The sequence below is a fragment of the Lepidochelys kempii genome, chromosome 7 (assembly GCF_965140285.1).
Source record: "Lepidochelys kempii isolate rLepKem1 chromosome 7, rLepKem1.hap1, whole genome shotgun sequence".
Taxonomy (NCBI): domain Eukaryota; kingdom Metazoa; phylum Chordata; order Testudines; family Cheloniidae; genus Lepidochelys; species Lepidochelys kempii.
In genome coordinates this window covers 121,310,210-121,330,244 of record NC_136386.1, presented here as the reverse complement: position 1 = coordinate 121,330,244, position 20,035 = coordinate 121,310,210, and the positions used below count along the sequence as shown (strand labels likewise).

Sequence of the window (20,035 nt, the reverse complement as noted above, 5' to 3'; positions counted from 1 at the left end):
AGGATCTGGCACTATTATCTAATAATTTGGCTATTGCTGTTTTTATAGCTAGTTTAGCCCTGGTGAAAGGTGCCAACGATAGCCTGGAACACTGAAGCCTGGTGTTTTTATCCATACAGCGGCTTTAGTATAAGCAAACAAACATACCTTACACTGTTTCCCATCCAGCGTACCTCCACCCTGGCTTAGAGGGGTCATCTACAGAGCAAGAGAAGAGCTCAGTGTACATGGACCATTCAAGACTTGGGCTTTCTTCGAGACTGTCCATTGTGATGGTGATTTTTGTGGTAAAGACACGTGCTAGAAGCTGGACCAAGACCAGCAATTTATGTCATACAGGCCACTCAACTGCTGGTAATGACTTTTTGGTCATTAACAACCTGGACAACATTAATTGTTCATTTAAATACTGCTGACCCAATTCTGCCGTGGGTCCCATCAGACCAATTCCAGGGATTCCACTGAAGTCAAAGGAGTTAATCTGGGTTTTACTCTGGTGTAACTGAAAGCAGAATGTGGGTATACTGTTGCCGGTTTCAATTTATAGATTATTATGGGCTGCAATGTTTCAGTCTAAGGAACAAGAACGTTTAATGAGTTGGGTTTTCCCTTGTTGACATAAGGTGATAAATTCATTCCTGCTCTAATTCCAGGGATGCATTTCATCCAGCTGGTATTAGCAAAACCAGGCTGATCAGTTTCACTATCGGGTTGTCATGCCCCCCCTGTAGCTTTTGGGTCTGAGTTGATGATGCTGGATGGAAAAGTATAAATTTCAACAAGTGAAAGTCTGAACATAAGAATGGCCATACTGGGTTAGACCAAAGGTCCATCTAGCCCACTATCCTGCCTTCCAACAGTGGCCAATGCCAGGTGCCCCAGAGGGAATGAACAGAACAGGGAATCATCAAGTGATCCATCACCTGTCGCCCATTCCCAGCTTCTGGCAAACAGAGGCTAGGGACACCATCCCTGCCCATCTTGGCTAATAGCCATTGATGGACCTGTCCTCTATGAATTTATCTAGTTCTTTTTTGAACCCTGTTATAGTCTTGGCCTTCACAACATCTGGTTTCATTTAGCCTTAAAAATTGCATAAACATGTCCCTATTTGGTTTTGTAAAACCCTTTTCCTTCTAATGAAGCCGAAAGGGTTCGACCAGTAGACACTGCCTACATTGCAATCCCTGCTTTTGATTTAATTTATAAAGAGGCCGTTCCTACACTGGTCAGGCCTGATGGGGGACGAGCCCAAGCTGCAAAGTCCAGATATGAATTTCGTACACCACAAAGTTCGGGAGTCTCTGGCTATAGGGTCTTACCTATGCCCATTTTAAAAAAAAAAGAAAAAAAAAAGGCATACTTTGCAAACAAAACAATTAGCTCCGGTTCTGATTTCAAACCACACGCCAACGTTCTGAACAGCTGGGCTGTAGCTAGGGTTTTCATTCAGACTCCTATCTAAACTTAGCCTCCGTTTAAAGAGAGCATGATACTCTGGCTAGGATGCTCTCCAGATTCGATAGAATAATAATGATATATAATAATAATTCTGTATATATTAATTCATTATATATAATTAATAATTCTATACAATGAAAATAATAACTCTACTGATTTTTTTAAAAAAGTGCAGAGAGCTGCACATGAAAGTGAGGTCAGACTTTCCCCGTTGACTGTACAGTAGAAATTCACTGACGAACCACAGCTGGGCTAATGCCACTGACAGTGCTGATAAAACAAACAATGACCACAACTATCTTAGGGAGCTGTAGGCCCAGAGTTTTTAAAGGTACTTAGGTGGGTGCTGCACCTGATTTAGGAGCCTAACTCTCATTTCCAAAAGTGATTTTAGCACTTCGGAACAAAATCCCATTTGCAGCTAATGGGATTTAGGCTCCTATGTGCCTAAATCACTTTTGAAAATAAGATTTGGGCTCCTAATGCAGGTGCTGCAACACCAACATACCTTTAAAAATCTTGGCCTACAGCTCCAGGATGAAGATTATGGTCAGCAGCTCTGCTCCTAAGGTACAGCAGAAGTCTCTACAATGAGGATAAAGCTCGTCTGTGCAGGAGAAAGAACTTTCTCAAGGGCCAGTCCCAGACTGTGGAATGAACTTCCCCAGGAACTAGGGACCTGTGAAAATCTCACTATCTTCTGCTCCAAGTGCAAGGCATATTTTTTCAGCCCGCCTTCTCCGACATAAAACAGCAGCCTAGCCGCTCTCTCTTACGTCTACACTGCAAAAAACCACTCACGGCTGGCCTGTGTCATTTGACTCAGGCTTGGGGCTGCAGGGCTATAAAATTGCCGTGTAGACCCACCCCCTTTGCAGAACTCCAGAGTCTGGGGTCCAACCTAAGCCCAAATGTCTACCACCACAATTTTTAGCTCTGTAGCTCGACCCTGTTGGCCTGAGTTGGCGGACACAGGCCTGCCCAGGGTGTTTTATTGCAGTGTAGACATACTCTGATTCATCAGGTCTCCCTCCCCCTCTAGCCCCAGGTGTCTCTCTTAAACCTAATTGGTGTCAGCTGGCCAGTCGCTGATGCCCTGGACCTGCTCCATCTTAAAGGGACCAGCCACCCTGGGACAGTCTGATTCATGTAGCCTCATCAAAGAATAACCCCTGATTTTCTCTACATTATATCTATGCAATTTCAGTGCCGTAACTGGTGCCTTTTGCCAATACCATAAAGTCAGACTGTGCATTGTAAAAGAAGGCAAATTTCAGAAGCAATTTAGTAGGAAACCTGTTGCAAACTGGGGAGAGGAAAATCAGAGCAGATCCGTAGCAGAACATCCCTCACAAGCAAACTCAAAAAAAAGACACCTTCAAATCGCAGTGAACGCAATAAATAAACTGCAAGGATCTTAACAAATTAGTGGCGCTCCCCAACAAAGGAATGGGATAGTCTTTGCAAATAAACTGAGTTAGTAGGACCTATCCTTGTCAATTAACACAGTGCTAGCAAACCTTTAAAGAATCATACAGTATATTTGTTTGCACATGTATTACCTGTCTGGAGCTCATGCAGGCCCCGTGAGATCAAGGTGATAGAGCAAACTGGAAACCTTATTGTAAATCTAGGGGAAATGACCTCTCCAAGGACACAGGTTAGGAGATCTCCTAGCCTAGGATATCTTCCTATGACACACATAACTTTGATAGTTTGGGAGGAGCCCACGTCCCCCCGTTTGCACATTCAGAATGGCTACTCACAGATGAGCGTGATATAAGGGGAAACAGAGGGATTTCTCTCTCCCTCCCGTTTCTGCTACAGTGTTCCTTTATCTTCTGCCTTTTCTTCCCTCGTCATGTCACGTCAGGATTTTGTGCTCCACCACCCCTAGCAACTCCTAGTCCTGGAGACAGGCTGTGACGATGCCATTGCAGGCTTTTCTGCAGTGAATCGGTGCCAGCAACAACTTGGCTCACTGTCTCAGCCTTGCTATTTCAGCAGAGTGCTTTGGTCAGCTGAATCGCATGGGCCATTTGGAGTCCATTAGCCACCGCAAGACATAGCCACAGATCACTGCGGGGGTCACGCAGAGCAGAACTGCTTATCTAATACTGGGTGTGTATTTTATCATTGCGGTGGAGGGAGTTTAGCTAGGGAGTGGGACCAGAGAGTTCCCCTCTGGTTGAGAGGTAGAAGAGCCTAGGAGACGGCTGAGGCTGTAAGCCCAGGGAAAACCAGACTCCAGAACATACAGGTGGTGAGTATTTCAGAAACATCGGGTAGACAAACCTTTAGCAAACTGGAAAAGGGAAAGTCAGAGCAGATCCACAGAGCATGGGAACTGAATGGACAGAATGAGCAGAAGCAAAGAACCATGTTTAAATCTCAGTGAATGCCCAAAACAAAGCCGGAAGGAGAAAACAAGGGAAGGAGACACTGAAGTTCTACAGATGTTCCATGGGTGCCCAAAGCAATCCCTGGGCCCCGGCGTTCCCTTGCTTCGCAGTGCTGTTATTTTACAGCAGTGAGAGAAGCAAGTTCCCTTTTAACCAGGGACCAGTCTGCTATTGCAGCAGCTGCCCTGTGCTTTGAGTATAGGTTATTGGGCTGGCGATTCCCGTCAGCTGAGCAGCGGTTGATGTCTGACACAGCCCCACTGGCAGCATGACAAGCAGAATGAGATGCCCTGGCCAAAGGAATAACTATCACAGAGCCTCATGCAAGAGCTTGCCCTAGCAATGACTTTGTTGTATTCTTAACTCACATTTACCAGATCTTGCTTCCAGCTTCTGTCTTTATTCCTCCCGCCCTGGTCTCCCTTCTCTAACCCCACCCTTCTTTCTCCCACCTCCTCCAAATTCCCCCTTCCTGCCTCTGTTTTCCTGATCCTGCTTCTTTTCTGACTACTTTTTCTTCCAGATTATCCCTCTCCTCATTTTTCACTTTTTTCTCTGCCTTCCATTCTTCCTTTCTCTCTCTTTTCCTTTTCTCTGTGTACAGGCAGTCCTCGACTTTACGACGTTCCAGTTACGACCAACGGTACTTACGATGCTTCTACATTAATGCCGATTCGACTTACGCCTATAGGTTTTGATTTGCTCTAGTTATATGTATATTCTCGGTACAGGAAATGCCTCTGGACTACACTACCCAGAATCCTGTACAGGAAGTTGGGTGTCTGTGTTTGGAGAGTGAAAATAAAGCCTGCTGCATCGCCAGTAGCAAAACTCAGCCTTTGTATTTTCTTAACTAAAAAAGTAAAAAGGCCTCCATGCGTGCAGAATAGCGCAACACCTTATGGAGTCCTGCTCTTCTCAGCACGGCTGGCGACCACCCAGGTCTCCAACGGAACCACGTGGTTCTTGCTTCCAGTGTTGCTGCCACCACTGCCACATAGGGAACAAATATTTAATACTAATGGGCTCTTGAATCTAACCGAGAAAGGCCTAACATAATCCAATGGCTGGAAATTCAGACTGGAAGTAAGGTGTCCATTTTTAACGGCAAGGGTAATTAACCATTGAAACAGTTTACCCAGGGTCGTGGTGGATTCTCCATTGCTGGCAATTTTTAAATCAAGAGGGGATGTTTTTCTAGGAGAGATGCTCTGGGCATTATTTTGGAGAAATTCTCTGGCCTGTGCTAAACAGGAGCTCAGACAAGATGATCACAGTGGTCCCTTCTGGCCTTAGAAACTAGGAATTGATGAGCCTCTTCCGTCCCCCGGGTGCTGTGAAATCAGTGGAACCCTGCCACCACTAACTGGCTGATTGTTGTGTAAATGAAGCAAGTGGAGTCCCACAGCCATGAAATGGGGCAGCCCAGATGTATGCTGTGCACCAGCCAGTATCACCTTCCAAAGGGAAAGCGACTTGCAAAGAAATAACCACCCAGAGGTGCAGTGCGAGCTGGTGGCCTCGGGGTGAGGCAAACACGCAGACGTGTCTCAGGAAATGGGCAGCTTTTTGCTGTTTCTGTTTCTAACCTTGCTGCTGGTGCTGCTGTAACTACCTTTTCTTCCAGAGGGGTGAGTTGCTGCAGTGGTATAAATCTTTAAACATCTGCAGCGTGACTCACTCCTTTCCTACTGCAGTCTTGGCAATGAGCCTAATCAAAACATGGGACCACAGAGGAGGACTTATTACCCAGCTCCCGCCTACACCCCTGGCCGAGTAGCCTTCTGAAGGAGGTGGCCAGGAAACAAAAGCAGCCGTGCTGCAGAAGATGAGTGTGCAAAGAGAGGCTGGGGCAGCTGGTGCCTCCACGAATGTGATGCAAACTGAATGATGAGTAGGTCTGTGGATCTATAATCATTAGCTTCAGCCGCTGACATTTCCAAATGGGGAGTGTAAAGAAATGAACACTTCCGTGGTGGTGTTAGATGAACAGCTTCCAGCGCCGCTTCAGATCAGCTCTAAATCTAAGGAACGTGAAGCCGGACAATGCTGGTGACAGCTTGTGATGCATCAGCCAGATTTCCTGGGGGGCGAGATGTCTCACCGTGGCTTCTTTACACACCCTGGGGTTTTCTAGGCTATTCACTCTGATCTTATCCAACCAGATCAAAATGGTGAGCGGAAGCTACACAGAGTCACCTGTGTAACGAGTTCTGCCAAGGCAATTAACATGGGTCAGGGGGACTAAAAGTGACCCTTAATGTTTGAACTCATTCCAGCCTTGCCGAAATCCACGTACGGCGACTCATGCCTAAGCAGTTAGGATGTAAAAGCGCCCACTGACTTTAGGACTGTCTCCACTGGTAAATATCTGCCGCCCTACAGGAAATTATTTAAAAAACATAGGCATTGCCCTAATTCAGCTTGAAGGCCAGGTGCCTTCCAGCTGCTGCCTCTGTCCAGCCCTGGGGCTTCCATTCACTTCTCCCTTGCTGGAGAAGCCATGGAGGGATGCAGCCACCACGGCAGACACAGCAGCTGCAGAGAAACTGGCAGTGCTGTGAACACGCCCACCTACTGGAATGGGCTGATCTCTCACTGGTGCGGTTCATGCTGAGCCATTATTACACAACAAGGGAGCCAGCAGCACACACCAGTCCATCCGTCCATCCGTCCGTCCTTCCTTCCTTCCCTGGAAGAGATGCAGCAGCCATTTGGAGGAGTGAAATCTAACGTCTGGGTGGAAATCCAGAGTGTCACCATTGAGGTCTCTCTGGGTTTACACTAGCATAACTGAGGTTGGAATTTGGCTCTTAGGCTATTGTTGGCTGTGCGCAGTATCTACTAGGCCAGTCGGCATGGTTGGACATCCTTCTGGTTGCATGTATTGCTGAGTCAGAACCAGGGGCCTACATCAGAGAGGTGTACAGTCACACAGTTTTGTAAGAGCCCACATGTATTGTAACACCAGCTGAGAACATAAATCACTGCCAGGGCTGTTCACGCATTAACCTTTAGCTCAGTTCCTAGAAACAGCTGTTGTCAAATCCAGAAGAAACGTCTCCTAAGGGCGGGGGGATGAGGCTGGTAAGTAAACTGCTAGCCTTGGCTGCCTGCTGCTCCATCTCTGGTTTCAGAGTAACAGCCGTGTTAGTCTGTATTCGCAAAAAGAAAAGGAGGACTTGTGGCATCTTAGAGACTAACCAATTTATTTGAGCATAAGCTTTCGTGAGCTACAGCTCACTTCATCAGATGCATGCTGTGGAACGTGTAAAAGATTTGGATTTGGATTTGTGCTGGAAATGGCCCAACTTGATTATCATACACATTGTAAGGAGAGTGATCACTTTAGATAAGCTATTACCAGCAGGAGAGTGGGGTGGGGGGAGAGAAAACCTTTTGTAGTGGTAAACACCCATTTTTTCATGCTTTGTGTGTATAAAAAGATCTTCTGTACTTTCCACGGTATGCATCCGATGAAGTGAGCTGTAGCTCACGAAAGCTTATGCCAAATAAATTGGTTAGTCTCTAAGGTGCCACAAGTCCTCCTTTTCTTTTTGCCCCATCTTTGTGCTCTGGAGCAGAGCAGTAAGGGATAGAGCCAAAATATTGCAATAGTGCCAGCCCAGGCAGGAATCAGGAAATATTAGAAATCTCCAGAGAAGCCTGTGCTAAGAACTAATTCTAAACTAAATCTGGTTTCCCAAACAAAACGCTCCCTTTCCCCCTCCTTTCTCCTTTGTTCTATTAAAATGGAGGTAATTCCTCTAGATTTTCATTGTTTAGGTAAAAATCCAGGCTTCATTTACTAGAATTCAAAGAACCAACTAAGCAGGAAGCCGGAGACAGGTTTCTGGTTGGGATTGAAGTACAGGGTCCAGCAATTTAAATTCAAGGGATGGGTGAAAAGCAGTGACTGGGAAGAGTTTACAGTTCAAAATATCTCAGATTAGCTCCGCAACAATGTTTTCCTTTTGCTCCCTTTGTGTCTGGCTTTGAGTAATTGTATTTTATTATTGTTTCACAAATGGTGACTACTTTGGAGTGTCTATTGAGCCTGATGATCTGTTACCCTGATAGTTCTATACACTTGCTAGAAAAGGGGAGAATAGAAGTGCCGGCAGTTCTTGGATTTATGACACATTTGGTTCCTTACAACTGCATCATAAATCGCAACGTTGGAACTCGGAAGCACAATCTACTCCATTGCGGGACCAAGCCAAGAACCTTTCCATCCTAGGTACTCATATGGCCTCCCATTATCGTAGTATCTGAGTGCATCATAATCACTAATGTCTTCATCCTCCCCACCCCTGTAAGACAGGGCAGTGCTATGATCCTGCGTGTGCACAGCTTACGTCGACTTAACTCTGCAAGTGTCTACACTAAAATGTCGCTCCCACTGATGTAACTCGCCCACTAACTAACCGACTTACTAACTCCATCTCTGCAAGAGGCGTAGCACATAGGTGGATGCTGTTAGGTCCCTGCAGTGTCATTGTAGACACTGCGTTGCTTACATCGATTGGTGCTGCCTTTCAGAAGCCATTCCACAGGGTCCCACGCTGACAGTTAAATCGATGCAAGCGCTCCTGGTGAGGATGTGCATCGCTGACACAAGAAGTGCGGTGTGGACATGCAAAAGCGATTTCATTACTGCGGTGGCAGTATGTCGACATAACTTAAATTCACCCAAGTGCAGAGGGCCTGCGTGACACTCTATGCACCAATTAAGCCCCACTTAAAATCTTGATGTGGGGACTAGGTGGTAGATGGAGTCTTGTGCATGCTCTCTGCACTGGGTGGGTTTCAAGCCAAGCGCACGTTGCCCATATAAATTCACATTTTTAAATAGTGCTACGTACTCTGTAGCACATGGCCTGTTTGTGAAGCAGACACACAGCAAGGAGGAGAGACACACTCAGAGGCCGAGGAAAGGGAGCAACGGTTTTGTAAAAGGACCTCTCAGTGCAACAACATGAAGCCTCCTCACAGGACTGCAGACTGGGAACTGGCTGCTTTAGTCAACTGCATCACAGGAGTTAGCAGGGAGACTGACTAAAAGGAAGTAAGGGAAGCGTGGAGCCTAGCTCCATCCCATGATACTTAGGATAACCCAGTCAACTCTACCATTTACTACAAAGGGAATTTTAGATGAGATTTGAAAGGAGATGGTCCATCGGCAAGTTGGAGAGATAGCTGAAGGCTCTCCCATGAGCTGCAAAGCAAAGGCTCCTTTGCCAACAGGGTGAGATGATGTCAGTGGCAGAAAGGAAAGGGCTGCCTGGATAAGCAGAGGGAACAAGGATGGAGAGAAAGAGATGGAGACAGGAACAAATCTATGGAGGGATGGAAGAACAAGGAGGGGGCATTTCAGACAGGATCCTGAAATGAAGCAGGAGCCCATGAAGTAGTTTAAGGAAGGGGGTTATGTAGTCATTCTTTATATTGCAGTAGTGCCTGGGAGCCTCAGCCAGAGACCAGGACTAGGTACTGCGCTAGGTGCTGTACAAACACTGGACAAAGAGACCTGCCCAAGAGAACTTACAGTAATGCTTGTTTGTACGTACAAGACTGAGAAACTCAGCCTGCAAATGCCAAGCAGAGATGCTGTTTCCAGTCCTAGGTTCACTCACATGGTCGGTGGTTACATTTTCCTTTCCCATAGGAGGATGAGGGCAGTGAAGGTGTCAAGTGTGGGAAAGCTCCTGTTACTGCCAGCAGCTGCTGCTGGCTCTGCTCCAGGACACAGGATTCCGGTTTCCAGCGCTGCTGCTTCTGCTGTCACCACAGGTGCCAAAGCACAAAGGGAAAAAGAAAAAGAAAAAAAAAAAGTTAGAACAGAAACATCCCCAGTCCCCACTGTCATGCACAGAACTTGCCCTTCTCTAATCCAGCCCAGGTCAGCAGCGACCAAACACTGCCAACATCGGAAGGCCTCTCAACAGCAATGTTAGCTGGTGATCTCAGCCCAGTTCCTAGACAACAGACATAAACAGATGGAGCCAGCATAAAGTGATTCTTCTCATTTACTTTCCTGGGAGCTAGGCTGGGCTCTTAACTGGTCGTCTCAGCAGAGAGGCCTTAAGAACCTGTTTCCCTGCATGTTTTCCTGGCTTGATAGCCTTAGAAAACAGGTACCCCTGAGGCCCTAAACGTCTAGGGTCATACTCATCCCTAGCGTAACGCCATGGGAGATGGGATGAAGCTGGCTGAGAATGTATGAGAATTAAAATCAGCTGGGAGGTGGCAGCAAGGTTCCGATTTCATCCCCAACAAGGAGCATTTATTGTTCAGAACAGACACAGAAAATTAGGGGTTCTGCAGGAGACTTCGTTTCAAGTTTTAGCTACAATGGATGAAAACTTTGTTTCTTAAATTTCAGAGTAAGGAACGTACAGAATGTGCTGGGCACTAAAAAGAGAGAGAAATGTATAAAGCCATCACCGTACGTGCGCACAGACAGCAGAAGGATAGCTGGGTTCCACCTGTGGCCCCAGTGCGGACCCTGGAATCCCTTCCCACACTGGTTTGCTCAGTTCAGCTGAAAGAGAAGGTGGTCAGTGAGTGAAAGTTCAAAAAAGAAACCCCCTTATTCCTTTGGCAACAATACAAAGGTCTCCATTCCCAGAACCTGGAAGGGCCCTGGCAGTCTACAGAAGGGAATCGGTAGTCCCATTTAGTGCAAAACATCCTCCAGCAACTAAAATTTAAACCAACAAGTACTCTCTGACTGGTCCCGTCCAGCTCTTTGTCCAGACCCAGTTGTGAAGACATTAAGATGAAAGGTTCTTCACTATGCTAGTGACCTGAACAGACAGTCTCAGAGACAGCATCCAAACTTTTCAGGGATGGGTGCCCATATCAAGTGCTTATTATGAGCAAGGTTTGTGCTGACGTGCCACCATTATGAAGAGCTCTGTCCTGCAACAGACCCACTGGAGGCCATGAAATTGCACGCATGAGTAGGGATTTCAGGACTGGGCCTTAAGTACTCATACTAGGGCATCCCATGTGTCATATTTTGAAGAAAGAAGTCATGTGTGGCAGCCCAGATATTAGCACGTTATTTATCTAGCTGCTCTCCTTGCAGAGCGCTCAACAACAAGCACACAGAAGTCACAAGGAAATGCCAAGGAAATGCAGCTGCCATTGAGGTGGAACATGGCAGCTGCTTTAAAAGTGCCTAGCAACCACACACAACTGTTGCGGGCTGCAAGGTGAAGCACACAGTACCCAGTTCAAACTGCAGAGGGCGTTTGAGGTGGCAAAATGCGGTCGCTCAGTCTGTAAACTGGCCAGGACCGGGCCTGTAGCCAAGCCAAAGGGAGAGTTTGTGGGATGCTGAGAGATGCACCAAGAAAAAGGACAGTTTAGGGGATACCCTGAAGAACTGTGAAATACCAGGTGCAAATTTATTGCATTTTAGAGGATTCCCAAAACACAAAGATTATACCAAAAAAAAAAAAAAAAGAAACTGGCCCTGGGCCTTGGTATTTATCAGGGAATCTGTACTAGGATGACTTGCCAGGGTGGCAAATTAGGATCTGTTAAAATACTACTAGGGGGAAAGCCACTCAGAAGTACCCAAGTACAGTAGCTCAGGACATGTGTCTGGGAAGGGGAATCCTTCTTCCAAGCTGTGGAGTAACTAAGGAGCTGCTCTGCAGACACTGCTGCAGCCCTCTTACTATTTGTATTATAGTAGCATTTAGTGATCAGAGTCCCATTGTGCTAGGTGCTGTACAAATGCCCTTCCAACTTAGCTTTGAAGCAGAGGGAAAGAGGTTGATAAGCACCCTTTAGTAGCTGGTCTCTGGAGAAGCCATCAGACCACTGGAAGAGACAACCTTGTTTAGTGGACTGAACACAGGGCTGGCTCTTGAATTCTTATACTGACTTTGCCTCTGGTTACATGTCATAAGATTGGCCATACTGGGTCAGACCAAAGGTCCATCTAGCCCAGTATCTTGTCTTCCGACAGTGGCCAATGCCAGGTGCCCCAGAGCGAATGAACAGAACAGGGAATCATCAAGTGATCCATCCCGTCGCCCATTCCCAGCTTCTGGCAAACAGAGGCTAGAGACACCATCCCTGCCCATCCTGGCTAATAGCCATTGATGGACCTATCCTCCATGAACTTATCTAGTTCTTTTTTGAACCCTGTTATAGTCTTGGCCTTCACAACATCCTCTGGCAAGGAGTTCCACAGGTTGACTGTGTGTTGTATGAAAAAATACTTCCTTTTGTTTGTTTTAAACCTGCTGCCTATTAATTTCATTTGGTGACCCCTAGTTCTTGTGTTATGAGCTTCCAAAGAACTTGTTTTCATCTAAGTCTACCAAAAAATTTCCACCCTTCACATTTAGAGAAATACATTAGTGTCCAACCAGCAGTGACCTACCAAAACCAAAGCCCAACTACCATCGCCATTAGAACTAATAAAAAAGCAGTAAAGATAATATCATTCCATCCAGCATGGAAAGGCCAGCAAGCACTCTGCAGATAATCAATACTGCATTTCATTTGGAAATGGGTTATCATAAATCTCTAAAGGCAATCAAATGCAAACTACAGCAGTCTAGCGATAAAACACATATCTATGGCAACCTGTTAAAACCACCAGAAAACCAAAGATTTCTTGACCATTTAGGCAGGGTATTCACTCAAACAATAGAGGTCTCCCTTAGAAGACAAAAGGTCAGAAACTAGTGTTAACATCAGCTTGCTTCTCGTTGAACTGAACTGGTTCCCTGGTCATGAATGGTTATAAACAAGGAGATAGAAAAGCAGATGAAAAAGTACCTCTGTTGAGAACTTGCTGGTTTGCAACAGACTGTGTCTGCCTGTCAGCAGGGATCCAACACAGAGGAATGAGTAAGCTTAAAACCACGCATAAAGCAGACGATTGATATACCGTACACTATATATACTGAAGAGTGAACATGCAATATGTATGACATTTCAGTGCACCTCAATTTTAAAAAAGAAAATACATAAAAGCTTCCTGCTCTGGTGATTGTGGGCTACCTCTCAGCTGACAGGTTAATCGATGCTGAATGTGGATGGATGAGATGCAGATTTCACAAGAATCTGAACGAAGATAGAAATAGAGGCCGGGGGTTGGGGGGTGTAATCTCAAAATGCTGTGCTGGCCATTAACATGTGTTAACTTAAATCATTTTGCAGGGGGCGAGGTGTCAAGAGATTACTGAAATACACATTTTGTTCGGCTAGATTGTTCCCATCCTGTCTGGATGAAGGGACTCTCATCTGCCCATTTTCACACACTTCTGTGCTTTTCTCCTCATAGCTCTGGATCTGTATGAAGCAGACAGCAGCGGGGATGAATCACGTGGAATTGCTAACACCACTGCTGATCAAAGGTTCTGAGGTGGCTGTTTAGTAGCCCTGTTTTCTTTTTTAAAATGCTGCATTTTGAACTCACATAGATGCGACTACCAGCTCATGTCAGGAGAAGCACTTGAAATCCATTCACGCTATGCTACAAGTCATGTTTAGACAGGATTTATTAGTCACATTATTGACATGCAGGAAACCAGAAAAAACAGCAATTGTTCTGTCAAATAAGACAGTAATGGGCTTAGCTGTGGGAGCTATACTGCTCCCTGACTCCTTTCCCCTCCCTTCAAGAGTGATAAGTTGGCACATCTCCCAAGAGGACACAGAAACCATCCCAAAGAGGGCCTGCTGCTTCAGATCTTCCATCAACAGGGCCAAAAGTGATTGGAAGAAAGCCAAAGACTTTGGAGAGCAATGAAGAGGAGCCACAGGGGCAGCTGCGGGGGAGTGAAAGGAGGCTGGGCCATCTTAAAAACAAACAGAACCAAGTGTAGCTTTCATGCGGGAAACTGAACAGCCCACAGATCAGCCTGGCACTAACCAGACATCACCTCACTCTGTGTCAAAGTGCCAACAGAACCCAATTAGGTGCTGCAAGAGCTTGACAAAAGATGAACAGTGATCTCCTATACCAGTGCACTGAACGCATGTTGCACGGCAGGGCAGCTGAATGCTTCGTTTTCAGGCCTCCTTGGCCAGAAGAAGGGTCTGACTCTGACTCAGTGTCGTGCTTTATGGAGGCAGCGAAGGGAGAGAAGTGGAAGAAGGGAGAGAGGGGAAAATGGGAAGTGGAGGAATCACAGAGGCCATGCCACATTCATCCCAACAGCAGTAGCAAAAATACATCCAAGCTGCATGGTTTAAAATAAATCCTCTTCCATGGTATGTTAACATGGTGGCTGCCACATGGTGATGGGTTTACCCCAAACTTTCTTCAAGGATATGGCAAAAACTGGGTGTAAATACAACAACCTGCCACGGATCCTCTGCTGTGGTTACTGCTCCATGTGCACAGTACCAACCAGACAGGTCAAACGGGATTAGCCAAATTGTGATCAAAGTGAATTTCTTTTGAAAGAGAGACCGACTTCTGTATCAGAAATGGTGGCAGGTTTCTTTGTGGGGAAGGCAGCTCTTAACGAGAACACTGATTTTGAGGCTATACAAGAATCAGCACTGTAGGCACAAATGTTCTATTATAAAGATGAACATTCTGGAATGACCATGATTTAAATGAGTCAAGGCTTTTATATGGCCATTCGTCTTTTAAAATAAGCGCTTCTGTAGGCATGTAACACAAGCTTGGACGAAGCAAGAGTTCGCAGCATAACACATGACTAAATTGTTAACAGTTATTTTTTAAAAATACTATATAAAGAAAAAAATTAAGTAAGTGGTAATGAAACAGGAAGCAGCCATATTGACGGCTTGATGATATGTATCAAGCCATGAAGATCAGAGCTGAAGCCAGAGACATGGCCATACTGCATCTGATAAGACATGTATTACATAGATTAAATGGAGCAAGCACGGAGTCTGACAAGAAGTGCATTGCAACATGCATGCACACAGTGAAAAAAGCGCTTGTCCAAAAATGAAATCTCCTACAGCTTCCTGTGTCTGTGGCAACAGATTCTTGTCTTAAAAGGTTATCAGCCTCTGGTTTTTGATGGATTCCTCATTAAAAAGGCAGCCTCCAGAGATTTTACAGTTTCAAAATTCATAACATATCAAAGTCCTCATTGATATCAAGCATTTTAAAATACCACTTTCTAATTTCCTCATTTAAACTTGTGGATTCCGATTACTACTAGACATTTTTACTTAATCTCATTAATCTCACTGGCTACTATTTTAGGGTAAAGTGGAGAAGAGTAGTCTTGCAATAAATATTTCTTATAACATAAGAATTTCAAGTAGGCGAAAATAAAACTTTATTTAACTCTTACAAGATATAATCTCTTATCAACACAATGCAGAAAGTGTTTACAAAATAATCCCTTTTTCTGCTCCATTTTCAGCACTACTTTTATACAAATCTTGAAAATACATCAGAAATCTTGACTACAGTTTTTTTTTGTTGTTACAGTTTTAGAAGCATCACAAGAAGTGACTTTAGGTAAACAAGATTTTTCTTAAAGTGTCATCTTCATGGGCAAAACAAACATTGGTTTTAAAGACTTACGGGTCAGATTTTTAAAGGGTAGTTAGACACCTAACTCCTATTAAAATCAATGGGAGTTAGGAACTGAGCTACCTTGAAATCTGGCCTAGTATGCCATGAAACCCTACTCATGCACACCTCTGTTTTTTATATCTGTGGAAGAAATCATTGAAGTCCCATAACAAACAGAACAGAATATTGAAATATTAAGTGATCATGAACTACGGTTATGTTAAAATGAAAAACTACCTAATAGTCTTTGTGCGGCTGTAGAAGCAGCGGTAGTAACAGATGTTCATTCCATTGCCCTGCACCCAGTAGCAGCCTCAAACATGGGCTCCCCCTTAATGCATTCAAAGGTCATTACAACATGGTACTTTGAAGAGAACGTGAGAGTCTCCATTTTTGCTGGGGTTGTAGGGAGAGGTGTTAAAAATGAAAGGCTTGATTCTGCTGCCAGGCAAGACAGCTAATTTACTTCAATGGGAGCAGGCTGAAAGTCTAATTATTTCACATATATGACAGATGGAGGGAAGGTGTCCTCTGTGCACAGAATAATCTATTGGTCCATCCATGCTGAGAGCCGTACCATGAGCTATATGGTTACACAGTAGTTAACATGGGTCTAGCTACTACCAGTTCTGGACCTAGTGCAGATGAAATGTGTTTCCTTGACGAGAAACAATGTCTTAATGCTGTTTCCAGTAGAACTAGGAAAGTCAATACTTAACCCATGTGAAGTTGATTACCTATTTTGGCCTAAAGACAAGCTGGAAAATCTCCCCCCGCCCACCATTTCTAAATCAAGTCAGCTGCTGTTGACATTCTTTTTAGGCAAATGATTATATTGCCTCCCCCCAAAAAAGGGACACCACCCACTGAAGATCATCCCTGAGAGCACCATTCCAGCCACATACTTCAGAAGTAGGTAGGGTCTTATGGAGATAAGAAGTTAGGGACCTGCCCAAGATTAAGATTAGTGGAGGAGAAAGCAAATTAACCCTGTGAGATCCTGTGGATTTAAGAAAATTTTAAAAATAAAATTCAGCAACTCTGAGTGTTCTGCTTTCCCTGAGCTAGCTACAGTTTAAGGAGCGTCATCTGTAATATAGAGCTTTGCAGTGTTTTCAACTGTACTTACAGAGGCTGCATTTTTTACACCAGCAAAGTCAAATGCTAAGTTATAAGTGTACAGCAGTTAGTGGTGGTTTCATTTATTTCCTGTGACAGGAAGCAAGGAAGGATGGCCTTCTTTGGTGAGACACAGCATTAAAGAAGCTTCGTGTTTTGGATCCTTTCACCTTCTGATAGTCTAGCAATCTTTAAGTTATTGTTAGCGGAGATACCACAAGGCCATAGTGCAGTACAAGCAAACCATCCTAGAGGGAAAAGGAAAACGTATCATTATGACAGTAACAAATCAGCTAACAGAGAGGAAGTTTTATAGCAAGAGACAGAGCCACTGTTTGCCAGAATCTTAGCTCCATCTGCCAAAGCTCCATTTCCTTCGGTCTCCTGAAGATCATATAAAGATATTTTTGTACCTCCCTATATCCCGACAATAAGCTTGAATTGTGAAAAGCCTAGGCAATGGAGTGCTACCCCCCTAAGTGGGGAAATCTAGCCAAAAGATTTAAAAATGTTTCTTCAATTACAAATTATTTTTATTTTATTTTAAAACCATCCTGAAGTTGTCCTGACGTGTAAATGGTGCCATTATACAAGCGAAATGGTCTCTGCTCAACCACCACCACCAAAATAACCGACTGAGAAGCAGCTGAAGAAACCCTGCCCTTTAACACAACCTACAAAAAGTGAGCAAGACACTGAAGTATTACATAGAAAACAGGGCAGTATGTCTAGGATGGTCTGAGCATGGGACTCGGAGCAGATCTTGAGTGCTAATCCTAGTTCTGACAAACTTTGTCTGTGGCCTTCAGCAAGTCATTTCACCCTTCTGCTCTAGTTTCCTCATGTCAAAGGTGATGATTACCTACCAGGTTGAAGTGTGTGTTAACGTTCACAAAACACACCGAAGATGAAGAGTGCTATAAGTATGTATTATTTTAATTCAATTTCTAGAAGTTGCCCATTCAAAGTTCTGGATAAGTCGACAACAATAAAAAAATAAAAATCTCACATTCTTCCCAAGTGCGGCTTGATATTTACTTTCCCATGTAAAATACTCCATACTCTAGAAGAGTGCTGTAGAAGTCTAACACTGAACACCCTCCTCTGCCCCAGATTGCAGCAATACATCTGCTAATGGCCCACTGATTCTGTTGCTATTTTGGATGTATACATTTCATTAACACTTTCACATACACGCGCGTGACATTTCACACTGACTCTAGGCCTGCATATTGTTATCGCTCTCACACAAGCGAGCGAAAGCAGCTTTTCAAACACACTACATTAATATAGAATGAGACATGGCAGTTCAGTAGAGCAGCTCTGCAGTCTCTTCCTACAGGACCCCTGCAATGTGTGATTGAAAAGGAGGCACATGTCTTTAGTGAAATTAACCACTGGACTGTAAACCATAATTGTTTATATCCCCAGACTATATATTTTGTATGATTCCATCTCAGCAATACATACTGCATGTCCCTCGACACAGGACTTGTGTCTGCGATAATCTACCAGGGATGTGGAAGGGACCGTGAAGAAACAGTTTCCCCTCCCACGAAACCAGTTAACAGCTCCCACCCCTCAAAAAATTGCTTTTATGTTTTCTTCTTATATAAAAGCAGACTGCGGGACTTACTTGATCTTGAAGAGAAAACCAAACCAAAGCCACTTTACACTGTCTTTTTCACTTCCCTGGATACTTATCACAGTCTTGTGTCAAAGAACATGCAGGAAAAAGGGGGGGTTAGCCATGGGGATGCTCACCATTCTGTGCTGGAGAGCTCTGGGAGGCTTTTTTGCTTCCCTTAGGCAGAATGCCTCTTACTACCGCTCCTGAGCCAGAGCAACTTTGCTTCTCCCCTTGCTCTGAGCTGTGCCTACTAGGCATGAGCTAGTCCTAGATGCATTTATTTAGAAGTAATACCAAGTGCTCTGCTAAGGGCTTGTCTACACTTACATTTTATTGCGCTCTAACTTGCTGGCTCAGGGGCGTGAAAAATCACCCCCCAGGAGCGCGGCAAGTCTGAGTGCTTTAAAGCGCTAGCGTGGACAGGCTCCCAATGCTGGGAGTGGCACTCCCAGAGCTCTGAGCTAATCCCCTCATGGAGGTGGATCGCCAGGAGTGCTCTCTCCCAGCACTAGCGTGCGACCACACTCGCACTTCAAAGCGCTGTTGCAGGAGCGTTCCGGCGACAGCGCTTTGAAGTTTCCAGTGTCACCAGGCCCTAAGTGTGCAACATGTTAAAGCTTGACTGAACTATAAGTGACAAAATAATCTATTCTGTTACAAAATCATGGTCCACTGACACCCACCCAGAGCCTGCTCCCAGTAAATTAATGGCAAAACTCCAGTAAAACTTCCCTGGTGCAAGATTGGGGCCTTCACTTCTGATGAGAGACACGTGAACATTCTGCCAACAGCACAGTCAGTTACAGGGTTTAAAAATGTCCACAGTTGGTACTTGAAAGATATCCTCAGTCCAGGGCTCACCCCTTTGAAATCGCTTCCTCTGGTGGCTGTTTAGCTGTTTGACTTATGCAGCATTAGACCTGTTTGGACAGGCTTTGATTAGCTTTTATGGTAGGAGACAGGGTTTTGATTGTTGTTGTCATGCTAGGGGTTCTACTATGTTCTGCTGTAACTGATTATGCTAATGAAAAGGTGCCAGAGGGGCAGATAAATTAACATGGGATCTTGATTAATTATGTGCTGAAGTAATAAACCAAGGGTTACACACCACCTGTGTGCGAGGCAGTGTACCAGCCTGTAACATCCTTTATTTAAACAGCAGTAATAATAAAACCTACCTCTTAGCACTTTTCATCAGTAGATCTCAATGTGTTTTACAAAGGATGTCAATATTGTTATTCCCATTTTACAGATGTAAGCCGGGTCTGAATGAATGCTTCCCTGAGAGCTAGCTCGGAGGGGGAGAGACTTGGGTTGTTTATATAAATACAGTTTGCTCCTGCTCTGCTTAGATATCCAGCACCTAGAGCAGTGTCAAAATAATCAATTTTGGCAGGTGTTGGGTACAAATCACTTTAGTACTGAATGCAGAGGTAGTGAAATGCTGTTCTAAAAATGTTTTATTATTTTGGGAATACCGGGAAGCAGCACTGTGCGTAACCTGTCCAGGGGTGGTGAGTTATATGGGCCTGTGGTGCCCAGGCTCCAGCAATATTCAGGGCCCAGGGGTCTGGCTCCATCAATATTTGGGGCTGGGTCTCTCCCCCGGCCCCACCTGCCGCCCCCACCAAGTGTCCCCCGGCCCCCACTTGCTGCCCCCGTGCGCCTCCCTGGGCCCTGGAGAGTCCCTGTCTCAAGCCAGTGGCTGCCCCCTGCAGCTCTGCTGGTTCCCGGCATCAACTGCCGTCGCAGGGTCCTAGTGCCCCCCATCCACAAGTGCCAGGGCAAGCTGACCCTGACCCTGCCCTTCCGCCTCGGACCCTTCCCTTTTCCGGAGGGACCCTCCACCAGCACAGGGGGGTCCCCCTGCTTGCAGTCACTGCT

The 20,035-nt window shown here is 45.1% G+C and overlaps 1 protein-coding gene across 12 annotated transcripts in view; it reads right to left on the bottom strand.

The window, feature by feature from the left end:
- PCGF6 (polycomb group ring finger 6) overlaps positions 1 to 20,035 on the bottom strand; it is a 70,525-nt gene that overhangs the window by 1,847 nt on the left and 48,643 nt on the right. For 5 of the 12 annotated variants that reach the window (XR_012160089.2, XR_013636106.1, XR_013636107.1 and 2 more), the window contains exons 10-11: positions 10,316 to 10,407; positions 9,500 to 9,644 (exon numbers count right to left, since the gene is read on the bottom strand). Coding sequence is in view for 1 of the 12 variants with exons in the window: in XM_073354476.2 (XP_073210577.1) it covers positions 16,713 to 16,769 (57 nt within the window). In the remaining 11 variants the exon portion in view is untranslated. The other 7 variants (XR_013636105.1, XR_013636109.1, XR_013636110.1 and 4 more) reach the window with 5 other exon arrangements.